General features: G+C 38.8%; 3 protein-coding genes across 3 annotated transcripts; 1 reads left to right on the forward strand and 2 right to left on the reverse strand.

Annotated features, from left to right (window-relative positions):
* Nucleotides 1-1531: 1531 nt before the first annotated feature.
* odf3l2a (outer dense fiber of sperm tails 3-like 2a) lies at nucleotides 1532-4478 on the forward strand (the record flags this gene model as incomplete). Its single annotated transcript, XM_083891875.1, has 5 exons — nucleotides 1532-1580; nucleotides 1903-2007; nucleotides 2930-3055; nucleotides 3158-3299; nucleotides 4133-4478. 5 exons carry the CDS (start codon nucleotides 1532-1534, stop codon nucleotides 4476-4478), a joined length of 768 nt encoding a protein of 255 aa, XP_083748001.1.
* Nucleotides 4479-4649: 171 nt separating this feature from the next.
* Nucleotides 4650-8657, reverse strand: ebi3 (Epstein-Barr virus induced 3; the record flags this gene model as incomplete). Its single annotated transcript, XM_083892029.1, has 6 exons — nucleotides 4650-4808; nucleotides 5507-5670; nucleotides 6751-6868; nucleotides 7372-7456; nucleotides 7588-7702; nucleotides 8576-8657. The coding sequence occupies 6 exons, from the start codon at nucleotides 8655-8657 to the stop codon at nucleotides 4650-4652; spliced, it is 723 nt and encodes a 240-aa protein (XP_083748155.1).
* Nucleotides 8658-9117: 460 nt separating this feature from the next.
* LOC310929307 (rab GTPase-activating protein 1-like) lies at nucleotides 9118-13557 on the reverse strand (the record flags this gene model as incomplete). Its single annotated transcript, XM_083892030.1, has 8 exons — nucleotides 9118-9369; nucleotides 10138-10389; nucleotides 10596-10667; nucleotides 10778-10861; nucleotides 11779-11883; nucleotides 12206-12316; nucleotides 12406-12492; nucleotides 13447-13557. 8 exons carry the CDS (start codon nucleotides 13555-13557, stop codon nucleotides 9118-9120), a joined length of 1074 nt encoding a protein of 357 aa, XP_083748156.1.
* Nucleotides 13558-16865: the final 3308 nt, after the last annotated feature.

A 16865-nucleotide genomic window follows, 5' to 3' on the forward strand; every position in this document is an offset into this window, starting at 1 on the left:
TTTCTTTAATCTCAATTTTTATTCCCTCAGAATTCAGATTTTTTTCTTTAATCTCAGAATTTTGATTTTCTTTAATATCAGAATAACAATTAAAAATACATTCAAATCAAACATAAAAGCCTATGAATTACAAAGCTGTTGCCATGCAGTAAAACTTAAATTAAAAACTTCCTGCAGGAAAAAACAACACAACATTTTTTCTACAAATAACCAGAGTTCAGTTTTACTTCTTATTTGTAAAGGGTTACATTTGCAAATTATCATCCTGTTTGGCTTCGGGATTATTAAAACGAAACCACATGACACACACACACATGAAAGGAAATATGGGAAATGTGGAAAAATCAACAACAATCTCCAAATGAACGCGCAGAGGAGGAAGTGATTTAATCTGTTGTTGTTTCTGTGTAAATCTGTGATGATTTTCAGCCAAAAACAGAGAAGAAAAACACAGAGATCTGTAGAGATTATTAAAACGTCTGTTTGTTATTGTTTGTCGAGGGGAAAAAAAGAGAGACATTTGGAATGTTGTTCCGTCTTATTACATCGACTCTGGCAGATAATGAATCATTCACATCATAAACTGAGACTTTTTAAAGTCACTGCTCCACAGCTCTCATTAATCTGATGTTTTCATTTTGTCCACATGCAACAGGAGAGCAGGGCTTTTCTTTTATAATGCTGACTGAGATTAACAGTTAATCTCAGTTTACACACTGACTTTAATCTCAGAATTCTGACTTCAATCTGACACTTTCTTTAATTCCAGAATTCTGATTTATTCTCTGAATTCTGACTTTTTTTCCCCTCAGAATTCTGACTTTAATCTGACATTTTCTTTAATTCCAGAATTCTGATTTAATCTCTGAATCCTGACTTTATTCTGAGATTTTATTTCATTCCAGAATTCTGATTTGATCTCTGAATTCTGACTCCCCCCTCAGAATTCTGACTTTAATCTGACTTTTCCCCCCCTCAGAATTCTGATATAATCTCTGAATTCTGACTTTAATCTGACTTTTTTTCCCCTCAGAATTCTGATTTAATCTATCTGTGAATTCTGACTTTAATCTCCAAAATCTGATGTAATCTCCAAATTATCACTTTAATCTCAGAGTTCTGACTCCCCCCCCCCCCTCAGAATTCTGACTTTAATCTCTGAATTCTGACTTTTTCATTAATCGCATGCTGTTTAATTATTTTTTCTTTTTTTCTTTTTTACATGTGTCCCTAACCTTCATCCATAGTCATAATCCATGTTTAACTTCAACCTCTAACAGTTATTGGGTCACAGATCTGAATCATTTCTGTCCTAAAATGGACCTCAGGGGAAAAAGGAGGTGGAGAGAGAGAAAAAAACTGGGTCGTGCTCGACGCCTCCACCAATCTAGGGTTTCTTCACCTCACGGTCATGTATAATTCAGCCTGGGAGGGCGCAGATTACCTGGAGAGAAGCACACAAGTGAAGGATGTGACCACTGCAGTCACAGAGGGAGCAGAGAGGAAGAGAAGAAGAGGAGGCGGAGGAGGTATGGAGGAGGTGGTGAAGAAACGGCCAATAATCTCTGCCAAAGAAAGAGGTCAGTTAAAGGAGTCTCTATCCCTGTGTGTGTGTGTGTGGTTGCAGAGCCACATGGAGTGTGTTAGAGCTGAACTGGTTGTGGTATGACATTTCTCACAGCATTAAACTGTCGTTGCTCCATACTTGTTTGGGATTTGGACTTTGTTTAGAATCCTTTCTCAAACAAGTGGAGGACGGACGTTAAAATGCATAACCATAGAGAATCAGTCAGAGAGCTGCATGTGGAAATCATCAGAGGCAAACGCTGCAGTCACAGCCAGAGACTGAGGCTGCAGCTTTACCTCTGCTGCTGCTGAAGGTCTCCTCTGTCTCACTGTCAGGACCAGGACCTGGACGCTACGCTCTGCCCCCTACAGTCGGATACATCAACCATGACTTCACCAAACCCAGCAGCCCTGCATACTCTCTCCACAGCCGCAACAGAAGTAAGACCATGTCAAAGCAGCTGAAACGCTCTGTGTTCCAAAGGTTAAACTCTGATACCATAAGACACGATATGATACGATATGATACGATATGATACAATACGATGCAATAAGATACAACGATAGAATACGCTGATATGATATGACAAAAAGATGATACGATACAATATAATGCGATAAAATAAAATACAACGATGTGATAAGACGATACAATACAACATTATAAGACGATGTGATACGATAAGACGAAACAATAAGACGATATGATACGATAAGATGATACTATAAGACGATATGATACGATATGACGATATGATACGATAAGATAATACCATAAGACGATATGATACGATAAGATGATACTATAAGAGGATATGATAGGATAAGACGATATGATATGATAAGATAATACGATAAGACGATATGATACAATAAGACGATGAGATAAGACGATACGATAAGACGATGCGATACGATAAGACGATATGATACGATAAGACGATGCGATAAGACGATACGATAAGATGATATGATAGGATAAGACGATATGATACGATAAGATGATGCGATAAGACGATGCGATAAGATAATAATAAAAGATCGCATAAAAATCACATTTTTAGTAGTGATATAAAGTACCAATAATTGTGCAAAAAAATAAAGTGACAAAATGTTTTTTATTTTATTTTTGTTCATAAAAACGAGTCAAGTGAATTTGACGTATTTCCAAATTTCACAAATTCCATCCGATTTTGAACATTTTGAGTCCATTTAGCTCAGGTGTGTTTAAATAGTTTAAGTAGAAAAAAAAAAAAGGGATATAAGACACTATATTGCACATGTTTATACCCTCTGTATAAACTGTGTTTAAACATAGTCATGTAAAAAAACCTCTGTGTTCTAAGTGTTGTTGTGTTTTCAGTGCCCACCTCTGCAGACTCCAGTCCAGGACCAAGATACCACATCGACGCCAAGGTCACTCGCTTTGGCCGAATGGACACACCGTCCTACTCTATTCTGGGCAGAGGACGACGCACAGGGAGCAAAGGTGACAACAGACGGACGACGTCTCAATGAAATGATATATGAAATGTTATTAACACACATATAAAGGAAGATTTAACAATAAAAGACCATTTCTTCTTCATAGGTGAAGTGTTCCAGACTCCTGGACCTGGAGCCTACAGCCCAGAAAAGGCTCCGCCTCTCAACGCTCAGCTCAGACCTCCGTCGTACACCATCAGCTCCCGCACCAGATATCGCTGTGTGGACGCTGTTCCCGCGCCCAACAGGTGTTTCATTATAGTCACGATATGATATGATAAGACGATATAAGAAGATGGGATGCGATATGATACAAGAAGATACGATGCAATGTGAAAAGACGATACGATTTGATACGGCGATAAGATAAGACGATACAATGCGATAAGACACTGCGATAATATGATGCGATAAGACGATATGCTACGATACGATAAGACGATACGGTGATACGATATGACGATTCAATACGACAATACGATAAAATGATACGGTGATCTGATAAGATGATACAATACAATAAGATAATACAACGTGATACAATAAGATGATACAATACGATATGACGATATGATAAGACGATATAAGAAGATACGATGCAATGTGATAAGACGATATGCTACCATGACGATAAGACGATACAACGCAATGCGATATAAGACGATACGATTTGATACTGCGATAAGATGAGATGATACGATACGATAAGACGATACGGTGATACAATACGACGATATGATAAGACGATATGATGATACGATATGACGACACAATAAGAAGATAAGATGCGATATTATATAAGACGATGCGATACAATGTGATAAGACGATACGATGCGATTTGATACGGCGATACGATAAGACGATACAATACGATAAGATAAGACGATATGATACTATGATACAATAAGACCAGACCATACGATGCGATATAAGACGATACGATACAACGATGCAATGCGATGATACGATACAACGATGTGATAAGATGATACGATGCGATAAGACGATACAATACGATAAGATATGACTATAGTAACTGTAATTATCAGGATATTACCTCGTGTTTTCCTCTCCACCAGCTACAGTCTACCTAACCTGTTGGGTTGCCAGGTTCCTAACAAACCCTCCAGTGCCAGCTTCAGCTTCTCTGGCCGCAGGAAGGTCGGCGATCCGGCCGAGGACCTGGCCATGAGCCCCGGGCCAGCCCAATATGACACCATCAACCCAGACGTTTACCGCCAGCGCCAGCCGTCCTTCTCCATGCAGAGCCGCACCAAGAGGCCCAGTTACTCGTCCACCATTCCGGGCCCGGGGGCCTACAGGCCGGAGAAGTTCTACATGCACCTCCCTAAACCCCCGTCCTTCAGCATGGGCATCAGACACTCAGAGTTCGTCACACCACTGGTCGTGGATGTAGTCGACTGACAAATCTGTGTTTTTTTTTTCCTCATATGCCTCATTTTATTATTAAATATTACACATAGTAAATTACATTCATTACATTCAAAATTAAATTACTTTATAAATAAATAAAACTTGCATTGTTTGTGCGGTCGATTTTAGCACAGTGTGTGTGTGTAGTTTGACAGGAAGTGTCTATGACTTGTTGGTCTGTGTTATGGTGACGTTGACCGGTGAACTCCAGTCACTGCACTTCCCCAGACCCAGCAGCTCTTTGGCGCACACCTGGAACAGGTAAGACCTGCCCGGGGTCAAACCCTTCAGCTCCACCTTTGTGCTCTCAAAGGGACCCAGCTGCAGGAGAGGAGGGGAAATCTTCATTTAACACTTAAAATATCACATTTACGAGATGATTTTATATGTTCTAACTTTATTAATATTGTACATTTCATTTAGTAACACTTTTACGATCACATAAATATATATATATGTATGTACAGCATTTGGGTTGCCAGGTTTACAAAATCTACTTATAATTCCAAAATCTACCTATAATTCCAAAATCTACCTATAAATCCAAATTCTACTTATAATTCCAAAATCTATTTATAATTCCAAAATATACCTTTAATTCCAAAATATACCTATAATTCCAAATTCTACTTATAATTCTAAATTCTACTTATAATTTCAAAATCTACTTATAGTTCCAAAATCTACCTATAATTCCAAAATCTACCTATAATTCCAAAATCTACCTATAATTCCAAAATCTACTTATAATTCCAAAATCTACCTATAATTCCAAATTCTACCTATAAATCCAAATTCTACTTAAAATTCCAAAATCTACTTAAATCTCAAATTAAATCTATAATATAAATCCTTCAGACCTACATACAACCTTCCTGTCATTTATAAGGCTCATTTGTTCAAAAATCTAATAATAATTGAACACAGAAACCTCCTACTTTAATCAAACTATTAAAACTCATATGAATGGGTCATTTAAAAACATAAATAACAGTTTCAGAGCTGTACTCTGTGCTTACATTGACAGACTGTGGTGTTCCCTTGTTCTCCCACTGGTACATGATCTGGTATTTGAGGGGGAAGATGTAGATGTGGCTCCAGGAAGGAGGAGGAGACCACTCCACCAACAGGTTTCTGCTGTGACCAGGGAAAACCTGCACGTCCACGGGGGGGTCTGGTTTCACTGCACAGCAACAACACACACACATACCAGCATGAACAGCAGGAATTATGGGAATAAAGTCACAATTCTGAGATTAAAGTGTGAAATTCTGAGATTAAAGTCCAAATTCTGAGATTAAATACAGAATTCTGAGAGTAAAGTCTGAATTTTGGGGGGGGAAATTCTGAGATGAAAGAAAGAGTCAGAATCCTGAGATTAAAATAAGATTTCTGAGATTATAGTCCGGAATTTTGAGATTAAAATCCAAATTTTGAGATGAAAGAAAAAGTCAGAATATTGAGATTAAGGAAAAAATCTGAAATCTGAGTTTAAAGTCTGAATTGAAAAATTGAGATTAAAGTCAGAATTATGAAATTATAATCTGAAATTCTAAGATTAAAGTCCAAATTCTGAGATTAAAGAAAAAGTCAGAATATTGAGATTAAGGAAAAAATCTGAAATCTGAGATTAAAGTCTGAATTGAAAAATTGAGATTAAAGTCAGAATTATGAGATTATAATCTGAAATTCTAAGATTAAAGTCCAAATTCTGAGATTAAAGAAAAAGTCAGAATACTGAGATTAAGGAAAAAGTCTGAAATCTGAGATTAAAGTCTGAATTGAAAAATTAAGAATAAAGTCAGAATTCTGAGATCATAGTCTGAAATTCATAGATTAAAGTCCAAATTCTGAGATTAAAGAAAAAGTCTGAATTCTGAGGTTGAAGAAAAAGTCACAATTCTGAGATTAAGGGAAAAAGTCTGAAATCTGAGATTAAAGTCTGAATTGAAAAATTAAGATTAAAGTCAGAAATATGAGATTATAGTCTGAAATTCTATGATTAAAGTCCAAATTCTGAGATGAAAGAAAAAGTCAGAATACTGAGATTTAAGAAAAAGTATGAAATCTGAGATTGAAGTCCGAATTCTGAGAAAATAATTGAGATTAAAGTCAGAATTGTGAGAGTAAATAAAAAGCCTGAATGCTGAGATAAAAGAAAGTATCTGAATCCTGAGATTAAAGCCCAAAATTCAGATTTTAATCTCAGAATTCTGAGAAAAAAGTTGAGATTCAAGTCATAATCCTGAGATAATCTCCTCACCTATGTCCTCCAGCATGAAACTAGCCAGATAAAAGCTGCTTCCTCCAGAGGACACAGCTGTGACGTTGATGATGTAACTGGTCAGAAGCTTCAGGTTTGGCATTTGACAGAACCACACCTACAACACATGACCACACAGATTATGAGTATTCAGTAGATTAAAATCATTGATTATCACTTAAAAGTCAGTGTAAATCCTTTTAAATCTCCCTACACTCATTGTTCTCAAAGTCTAATGACCTGGGGGCTGGTCAGTAGGGGGCGCTCAAGTAAGGAAAAGTCCAACTGTGTGGGGAACACTTGCTCAGATGTCACAATATTCCATCAGGATATGATCATTTGTGACGATATTTGACCTAATTTTCAATATAACGGTGTTTGTTTGTGTTTATTTGAAAGATGCACACACAAACACACACACACACACACACACACATGATGCCACTTCTCTCATTTCTCTGGCATCGGGTAATAAGTCGTCTTTAGCAAGAAAGGCAAAGAGAAGTAAAAAGGGGTTTTTGCAAAGAAATGCACGATGAAAACACGCTGATCGGTTTCATTTCTATGTTTCACATATCTATGGAAACCCCCCTCCTCCTCTGTGGTAGAGTGAAGTGGTACCTTCTCAGATGACGATGAGGATGAGGATGAAGAGCCGGGTGGAATGAGATGGCACTGCTCTGTGATCGGCTCGCCGTGTCTCTCACTGTCAAACACACACACATGAGCGGCGTCATGACTCTCAACAAACAGAGTGTGTTTTACTAAAAGGGTTCAGTGGTTTGGGTCAGGATGAAGAGGATGAAGAGGAGGATGAAGAGGATGCGTCATATTCACCTGTACGTAGCGATGTAGCGCGTCAGCGGCGCGTGGGACGGCTCGGGCCACGAGCAGAGCGTCGTGTTCGGGTAACTCGCGCACCAGCAGTGCACTCTGGGAGCAGAGGGAAGATCTGGAGGACGAAACCGCAATCAGTCAAACACAGGAAACATTGTAACTCAATTCATAAAAAGAGATTAGATTAGATTAAATCCTTCTGTGTGATATTTAGGGCCTGAGACGACTAAATGACTCAGCAGCGCCCCCCGTGGACGAAATTTAGTTTCACCGAATTTCACGAAATTTGGCGAGAATGTGAGTCGGACCAAGACGAACAAAAAAATCCAATTTGGGACCATGACCTCGACTAAACAGGAAGTCAGCCGTTTTTGAATTTGGCGTCCATCTTGGCATTTTTTTGAGAAATTTCGTAACTGAATGATCTCGTCTGAGGGCGTTTATCGTAGCGACGCGAAAAATGCGTCAATTTGTACTTACACCCAACCAAGATAAACAGTTATTGAAATGTTTTGCACATTCAAAAGGGTCATCGGAATTTCAACGATTCACACACAAAACAGGAAGTGCGCTATAACTTCGGCATACATCGAGTTCCGCCGAATTTTCCGAAACTTGGCGGGACGATGCTATAGACCAAGACGAACAAAAAAGTCGACAGTAACCATGGTCTCAACTCAACAGGAAGTCGGCCATTTGCGAGGGGCCCCATCATGACTGCGTGCAGTGCTAGCATTGAAATTAGGATTAATTCTTTGGATTTAAGAGCAAAAAAAAAGTTTGTTTTCTTGAATGTTGTGCTTCATTCTTGCTATTGCACAAATCATTCTTCATTCTTGCTATTGCACAAATCAGAACGTGGGTGTCTCAGATATTTAAAACAAGGTGGGAAATCACAATAATGAAAATAACAGCATGGCATGGTTATAAAGAACACTGAGACACACTGAGACACTGAGGATTATTATGTCACAGACTGGTTACTCACTGTCTGACGCTGTTGCCGCTCTCAGAAGGTCCAGTGCGTGGCCACCGAGGACACTCACCAGCAAAATCACAGAGCCAAACATCACTATTCCTTCAGCAAATAAGAATTATAACGTGTTTACTAGCTGTACAAGATCCTGAAATGAGCAAATTCGAGAGCGCTCTCCTCTATTTTTCCCTCACTTATGGTCTACGAGTCAAAGTTCAGAGATAAGAAAAGCAGACGTCTGTGTCTGAGCTGCGGCGGAGCAGCACCTTAAATACGCCGATGTGGTCAGAGCGAAAGAGGAACCGCGAGCGAGGCCCAGTCACAGGAAACCTGTGAGTTTTCCTCGGCGTCTCTGTCGATGCGTCAGGTTTCCTGATGTCACAAGAGAAGACGCTGGTTTCCCCGCTTGCTTTTATTTGATATTGTGTACAAAATTTACTACATACAAACATATACATTAAACCCTCTGCCCTCCGCATCGCCCTCTAGTGCACAACAGCACAAACGGCAGCTACAGTTTTAAATATAGAGTCTGTGACGCCGGAAAAAAGAGGTCACGCTTTTTCTTGACCGTCGCCGTGACGCCACGACTTCATCTTGCTGCTCCACGCAGACGGGGAGCTGCCGTGGAGGTGCCAGCCCAGCGTCGGAGCCCCGTCCCTGGGTATGCGGATGCTGTACAGCCCCCCGCCGCCTCCACCGCCGCTGATGTTGGACGTACGCAGAGAGGTGAAGGCCTTGTTGATCCAGGTGTTCTTTGCTTCCTGCAGCTGGTTGGTCATGAGTCCCTTCTGATGCTGCAGCTCCTGAGAGAGGGAAACATCATTATATCATTTATATATAAATATATATATATATATATATATATAATATGTGTTGTCGCATTTCATTAAATTGCTGTGGGAATAATACACGACTCCTTATATGGGCATGCTGGATGTGTGTCTAGAGGTTTACATATACAGGCTTTAAAAAATGTGTGTTTTTTTCCATCTTCTCATGTGTTTTGGAATTAAAGTTATGATTATTTTTTTTTAAATTGCATTTTTATTAGCAATAATTGTGCAGAAGTCACAAAAATTGAGCGTTTTTCTTTGATTTTCGTTCATAAAAACGCGCAAAGCTAAAGATTTTGAGGACTTTTTGCCGATGTATTGGTGAAAAAGGAAAAAGAAATGCCATATTATAATAAATTAATAATAATATAATATTTAACATATATAATTTCACAATGGTTTGCGCTATAGGGAAAATTCATGGTATTTATTACAAAAAACACCTTTACGTAGCTTAAAGTTTTAAATGTTTTAAATGTTTTAAATGATAAATTATTAAATTATGTTTTATACCGATCGTGTTTCAAAATCTAATGTTTATGTACAAGTCCAGAGTTTTCTTCATTTTAAACCTTTCTTTTTAACGTGCAATGTAAATAACTGCCAGGTCCCAAAAGTTCAAAGTATGGTGAAAAAAATAACATTTTCTGACCCTTTTATGATTAAAATAAGCAAAAAAAAAACCCAACATATACATTTTGAGGCTTAGGTGTTGAAGGTATCTGCACCAATATTTACCTGGATTTTACACTTGGACTCCACGAGCTGGAGTTTGGTCTGCGCTAACTCCTTCTCCAGCTCCCGTATCTGAGCCGTGAAGGACTCCTTCTCCCGGTCTTCTCTGATCCGCTCCTGGTCTTCTCTCATCTTCTCCACCTCTTTAAAACCCTCGCCGTCCTCGTCCTGCTCAGCTTCCGTCTCGGCGTCAGCGTCTTCTTGACCTTCTCGACCTAAACTGTGGCAGCAGTGAGGGCAGTCCTTCATCGCGCTCTGCAAAAACCACGCGATGAACAGCTTTAATGAGGAGATTTAAAAGCAGCAGCAGCAGCAGCTGAAGACTCCTGACACCCACACCCGAGCATGTGAGCGATCACATCATTTTATAAAAAGGCTTTTGGAAATGAAACTTCCATCAGCGCGGTGTTAAATACGACACTTGGAGAAGGGCATTAAAAGCAGAGATAAAAGTCTCTCACCTTGAGTGAATCCAGCTGCTGCCTGTGGGCGACGCGCTGCCTCTCCAGACGGTTCGTCAGCTGAGAGCAGATCTGAGAGGAGGAACGTGTGTCATGTGTTAACGTCTTTAAACTAAAACAAAAGGACTTAATACTTCTCTTTTTATCAAACACACACTCTCTAAATGTCTAAGCCTTCTTACCTGTTTGTAGTCCGTGATGATGCCCGATGACCTCCTGACCTCCTGCTCTGTTTTCTCCAGCTCTCTCCGAAACACCTCCTTCAGCTGTGGTGAGGTAAGGTATGAGGTATAAGGTAAGGTATGAGGTATAAGTATAAGGTAAGTGAGGTAAGGTATGAGGTATAAGTATAAGGTAAGTGAGGTAAGGTATGAGGTATAAGGTAATGTATGAGGTATAAGGTATAAGGTAAGGTATGAGGTATAAGGTATAAACCTTATACCTCATACCTTATAGTATAAGGTAAGGTAAGATATAGGGTATAAGGTATAATGTGAGGTATAAGGCATAATGTAAGGTAAGATATAAGGTATAAGGTAAGGTAAGGTATAGGGCATAAAGTATAAGGTAAGGTATAAGGTATAATGTATAAGGTAAGATAAGGTATAAGGTATAAGGTAAGGTAAGGTAAGGTAAGGTAAGGTATAAGGTATAAGGTAAGGTAAGGTATAAGGTAAGGTATAGGGCATAAAGTATAAGGTAAGGTATAAGGTATAATGTATAAGGTAAGGTAAGGTAAGGTAAGGTAAGGTAAGGTAAGGTATAAGGTATAAGGTATAAGGTAAGGTAAGGTAAGGTATAAGGTAAGGTAAGGTATAGGGCATAAAGTATAAGGTATAATGTATAAGGTAAGGTAAGGTAAGGTATAAGGTATAAGGTATAAGGTAAGGTAAGGTAAGGTATAAGGTAAGGTAAGGTATAGGGCATAAAGTATAAGGTAAGGTATACGGTATAAGGTATAAGGTAAGGTATAAGGTATAAGGTATAAGGTAAGGTAAGGTATAAGGTAAGGTATAAGGTATAAGGTAAGGTAAGGTATAGGGCATAAAGTATAAGGTAAGGTGTAAGGTGTAAGGTGTAAGGCATGTATATATACATATATATATATATGTATATATACATATACATATATATATATATACAAATATGTATATGAACTAGTATTTTAATAATATAACTGTACCTTTCCAGTCTCCTCGTCATTCCCTCTCTTCTCCTCTTCAGTGACCTCCAGTCGATATCTGGTCTGAAGAAGATCTTTGCAGAGCTCGTCCACTCTGTCCTCAGCCTGTCCTCACACACACACAGAGAGAGACAGAGACACACACACGCACGCACACACACATGAGACAGGAATCCTTTGTGCAGCAGAGTATTTCAGAAGAAGTCTTTAAATCATAAACGTGTGATTTATATCTGCTGAGCTTCAGATCGTCAGTATAATCTCTCATGTGCTGTTTTCTCGTTAGCATTTATGATTCCAGTGTGAGAATAAAACAGGAAACAGGCTCTTGAAAAGCTTAATGGCTCCTTAAAACAACACTAGGCGTCAGTACAATGGTCATAAACGTTATATTAAGCAGAGAAGTGCTTGTTTTCGATGGTCACACCTGGTCCAGAGCGCTCCTGAGCGCCACCTTGCTGGTGATGAGGCGATGAGCCAGGCTGTCGTTCTCCTGCTCCAGACGCAGACTGGTCTGCTGGAGACGACGGTTTTCTTTCTAGGACAAAACAAACAAAACAATATAATGTGAGGATCATATAAAGGAGCAGAATTTAAAGTCACATGATCAGGTAAACGTCTCCTGACCTGATATTTATCCACAGCATCTTCATCATCATCATCGTCCATGATCTGCAGCAGACTCTCCCTCAGTTTGGCTTTCTTTGACGGGACCTGAGGGAAGGAAATCACAGAGAAAATCTGATTAAACATCCATTTATACGTCTATAAATCTATGTTATTATTTAATTCTCTTACATTTTAAGTCTTCCTGGTTCATCTTTACCTTTCTATCACTGTTTATGTCACAATAACACACTTTTACTCTGGTGTTATTGATTTTTCACCTCAGTAATGATTACCTGTTTTTAACTGCTTATTGTCTGAAGCGTCCTCGGGCAAAGTGCTTCCAAATAAAATGAACACGATGAGTTGTTTTCACATTTTCACTATAATGGAATTTTCCAAACCCATACCAATACTGAGGAAAATAATCAATAGCACTTTCCTCTCCTAGTAAAAGGCATTTAAATAACATCCATGACTTTGTTTTCTGCTTAAATCTTGGATTTTATATTTAAAAAAAAAAAAAAACACTTTTAGACACAAATTACTGTTATTATAACAGAGGACAACACAGTTTCTATAGATTATCTGTGTATTGATGTTTTTGACTTAATACTGAGTTGTAAAACTCAACAAAAACAACAACACATGGGTGTAAACTGCATTGATTCCATGCTGAAAAAGCCACTTCCAAATCAACCTAAATGATATAATTTCCTTGAACACTAAGAAATAAAAGTGCTAAGTAGAACCATATAAGGTTCTTCGGCTTGTCCTCATAGGAGACCCCTTTTTTTGGACCAAGAACCCTTTTAAAACCCTTTTAAAGGGTTCTCTGGATCAAAATGGTTCTTACTGGAACCATTAGTGTTACCAAGAACCCTTGAAAACCACTTTCTTCAGGAAAAGGGTTTTTCAGAAGCAAATGGTTCCAGATAGAACCTCAGCCCTTGCAGAAGGACACTTATTTCTAAGAGTGCAGTTACACACACACACACACACACACACAGATCTAAAATCAGGGCGTAAATCTCACGTTAAAAACTTCGTAAAAAGTCCTACCGTGAACGTTGGTCCGGTCTCTGCGACCAGACAGGCCAGGATCTCCTCCTCGCTCATCTGCTCCATGACGTCGGCGTCGTACGCCATCATGGTGGACACCTCTTCCATCATCTTCGGACTCTCCGAGACTTGTTTACGTCTTGTTTGTCTTAAGACGCGGCTCAGGTTAAAGGGTTAAAGTCCACGACGTTCCCTCCCGATAACTGAACAGGTAACAAGTGCAGCTCACACTTAAGTGTGTGTTAACGCTAACAGGTTCAACCAGGTTTATAATGTGTGTGTGAAAGAACAACAGGGCCGGACACACCCACTCACTCTGAGTGCTCACCTTTCTTATCACACACATACACACACACACACACCTTCATGCCTTCTTAAACTCACACACACATGCAAACATGGTTTATATTCTTATTTTTAACCCATTTTTTCCCCTCTATTTATTTCTCTTTAATCATTATATCAATGAATGCAGTGATAATAAATAAAGATAACGTCGCCCTGAGGAGCTGCAAGGGACAAAAGGACAGAGCCAGGAAAACAAGTCGAGCAGGAAAAGTGACAGATGGATGCCAGAGGATTCACCTCCTCCTCCCAAACAGTTTCTCCTCATCAGTTTCCACTTCACCTCCTACGCACTTTCTCACTTCTCTCTTTGATTTTCTTTACATAATCCCACGTTATTTTATTCCCACTATATAAATATATATATATATTTATTTATTCCCCTTAAAAAGGAACTGTGATTTTTCTATTAGTGTTGTCTGAGTCAAACAACAACAACAACAACACAAAGAAAACTCCAGGCAGACGTAGAAACATTTATTCCTCCTTTAAAAAAAAAAGGAACAATTTGTGAAACACGGTGGATTTTTTTTAATTTTTTTTTTTAAGTTTCATACAGAAAACTCCCGGAAAATACACTTAAAAAACAAAAGTAAAAATGAAGCCCGGTGCTACAGTGACGGCGTGCAGGTGGAGGTGAACACTGTACTTTAATTTATGTCTTATTATTATTATTATTATTCACAACCATGACGAGAAAAGACCAAGAAATGACTCTCAACACGCGAGAATATCATGGATTAAGTGGATTAAATGTGTTTATTTTCTCTATTTTCTTCCACACGGAATTAAACTAAACCTTCACTTCTTCCTAAAAGACACAATAATCAAAATTGAAGAGTATGGAGGGGGAAAAAACACACTTAAAACCTATTATCCTTCACAAAATACTGCAATACTCCCTTAAAAATATATAGATTCAAGCATAAACGTGTAGAATAACACTTTATATATAACTGTAGTTGTTTGTCATGAAAACAGAACATTAAAGACTTTTTGAGGGAATTAAAACAGGTTTTCTGACTTTTCAGCTTCTAAAATGTGAATATTTTTTTGGTTTCTTTGCTCCATATTAAAAGAAATCCTTAAAACAGAGTCGTTTTTGGAGAAAATAATCATTAATCGTGAGTTGCAGCTCTATCAGAGAACACTTTCTGATAAAAGTTAACGCTAGAACTACGAGAATTTCATAATTTATCAGTTATGAAGCATTTATTTAATGAATAATACATTTATAAATATAAATATGTTGAGTTTTCTTTGCTCCTCTGTGAACGTTGAACTTATATAATATTTTATGGCGAACTTTTTACATAGATTTTTATCTTTTTTTATATATATAGTTTTATTGTACGACCTGTTTATTTGTGTTGTTTTTATATTTTCTACAGTATTTTTATTGTTTTATTGTAGTGCTGGGCACGCTAACGGCGTCAACTTTAACGCACGTTAGCGCATGGCGCATTTCCATGACGACTGACGCGTAACTCCCGATTGTTAAAATGAGTCTCTAAAGTAACGCTAAACTTTTTTAAAACAGACGCACACATATGCAGTACACAGGTACGCTAGTTATTTGTAGCGCTGCTCTTTTCGTTTATTAACCAGACTGCTACAGTTCCACTGTAGGCATGCTAACCGGCGCTAAAGGAGCTAATGCAGCTAACTGGTAAACTTTGCTGCCGCGGCACGTAAACATGACGTCACGCACGTCAACGTTAACGCACATTAACGCATGCCGTGGCGTTTCCATGACGACTGACCGGGAAAAAGACCCGCGTGACGTCATGTTTACGTAACTCCCGATTGTTAAAATGAGTCTGTAAATTAACGCTAAACTTTAAAAAAACGACACACACATACGCAGTACACAGGTACGCTAGTTATTTGTAGCGCTGCTCTTTTAGTTTAATAACCACACTGCTACAGTTCCACTGTAGGCATGCTAACCGGCGCTAAAAGGAGCTAATGCAGCTAACGAAGCTAACTGGTAAACTCTGGTGCCACAGCACGTAATTTTTTTGATGTCTTTTAAGTGACTCTGCATTGTTAAAATGAGTCTCTAAAGTAATGCTAAAGTTTAAAAATAGGCACATACGAAGTACACAGGTACGCTGGCTATTTGTTAGCACTGCTCTTTTCTTTGTTTAATAAACAGACCGCTCCAGTTCGCTAACGATGCTAAAGGAGCTAACGCAGCTAACGGTGTCTGGACTCTGGTGTCGCGGCACGTAAAACATGACGTCACACGAGTCTTTTTCCGTTCAGTCGTCATGGAAACGCGCCATGCGCTAACGTGCGTTAACCTAGCACTATTTTATTGTTTGTTCTTATTATGTGACATGTCTGTATGTTTTATTTGTTTATCTCTGATGTACAGCTGTCGTTGTGTTTAAAGTGCGTTATCAATAAAGTTGGGACTGGATTGGAACGACGAAAAACTGGAGGCAGCAACCAGAGACGTTTATGAGGGGGTTTAAAGCTGAGTTATCGACCATTTTAACCTGAACAATTGTTCCAAAAACATCTGGATCGACGCAAAAAGAGTGAATCATTTCCCTCTTTCTCTGTCTCTCGGGGGCCGTAACTCACAACTCTGCTCACAGTCGCACAAACAAACATGAAAACACAACCTTAGTGAGGAGGTAATAATGATTTGCAGCCCTAGTTTAATACTTTAAAACTTATATGGAAGACATCACAGCAGCAGCAGCAGGAGTGGCGATTTAGCTTCATATTGACCTGAAGTGAAAGTAGAAGCTTCTTCTTCTTAATCCACCAACTGAATAGTTAACACCACACATCCTTAAAGTAGTTTCTATAGTGGTGACGAGTAGCCCTCATATATTCTAATGTAAGTGGGACATAAGGAGGAGCAATAGAAACTGGGGGTCCAGGTTTTTTCTCCTCTAAACTCCGACCAGATGTGCTTTTTCTTCTGGGACCAAAAAGGTGAAGATGGAGCAACACCAGACTCATGTTTCTGATCTCTGAGTCTCACTGAGATCAGGTTTCATCCTCCAGGCTGACGCCCCCTGGAGGTCACAGCGGGGTATTGTTTTCGACCTGACGTG

Source organism: Microchirus variegatus (assembly GCF_963457635.1).
Source record: "Microchirus variegatus genome assembly, chromosome: 7".
Classification (NCBI taxonomy): Eukaryota; Metazoa; Chordata; class Actinopteri; order Pleuronectiformes; family Soleidae; genus Microchirus; species Microchirus variegatus.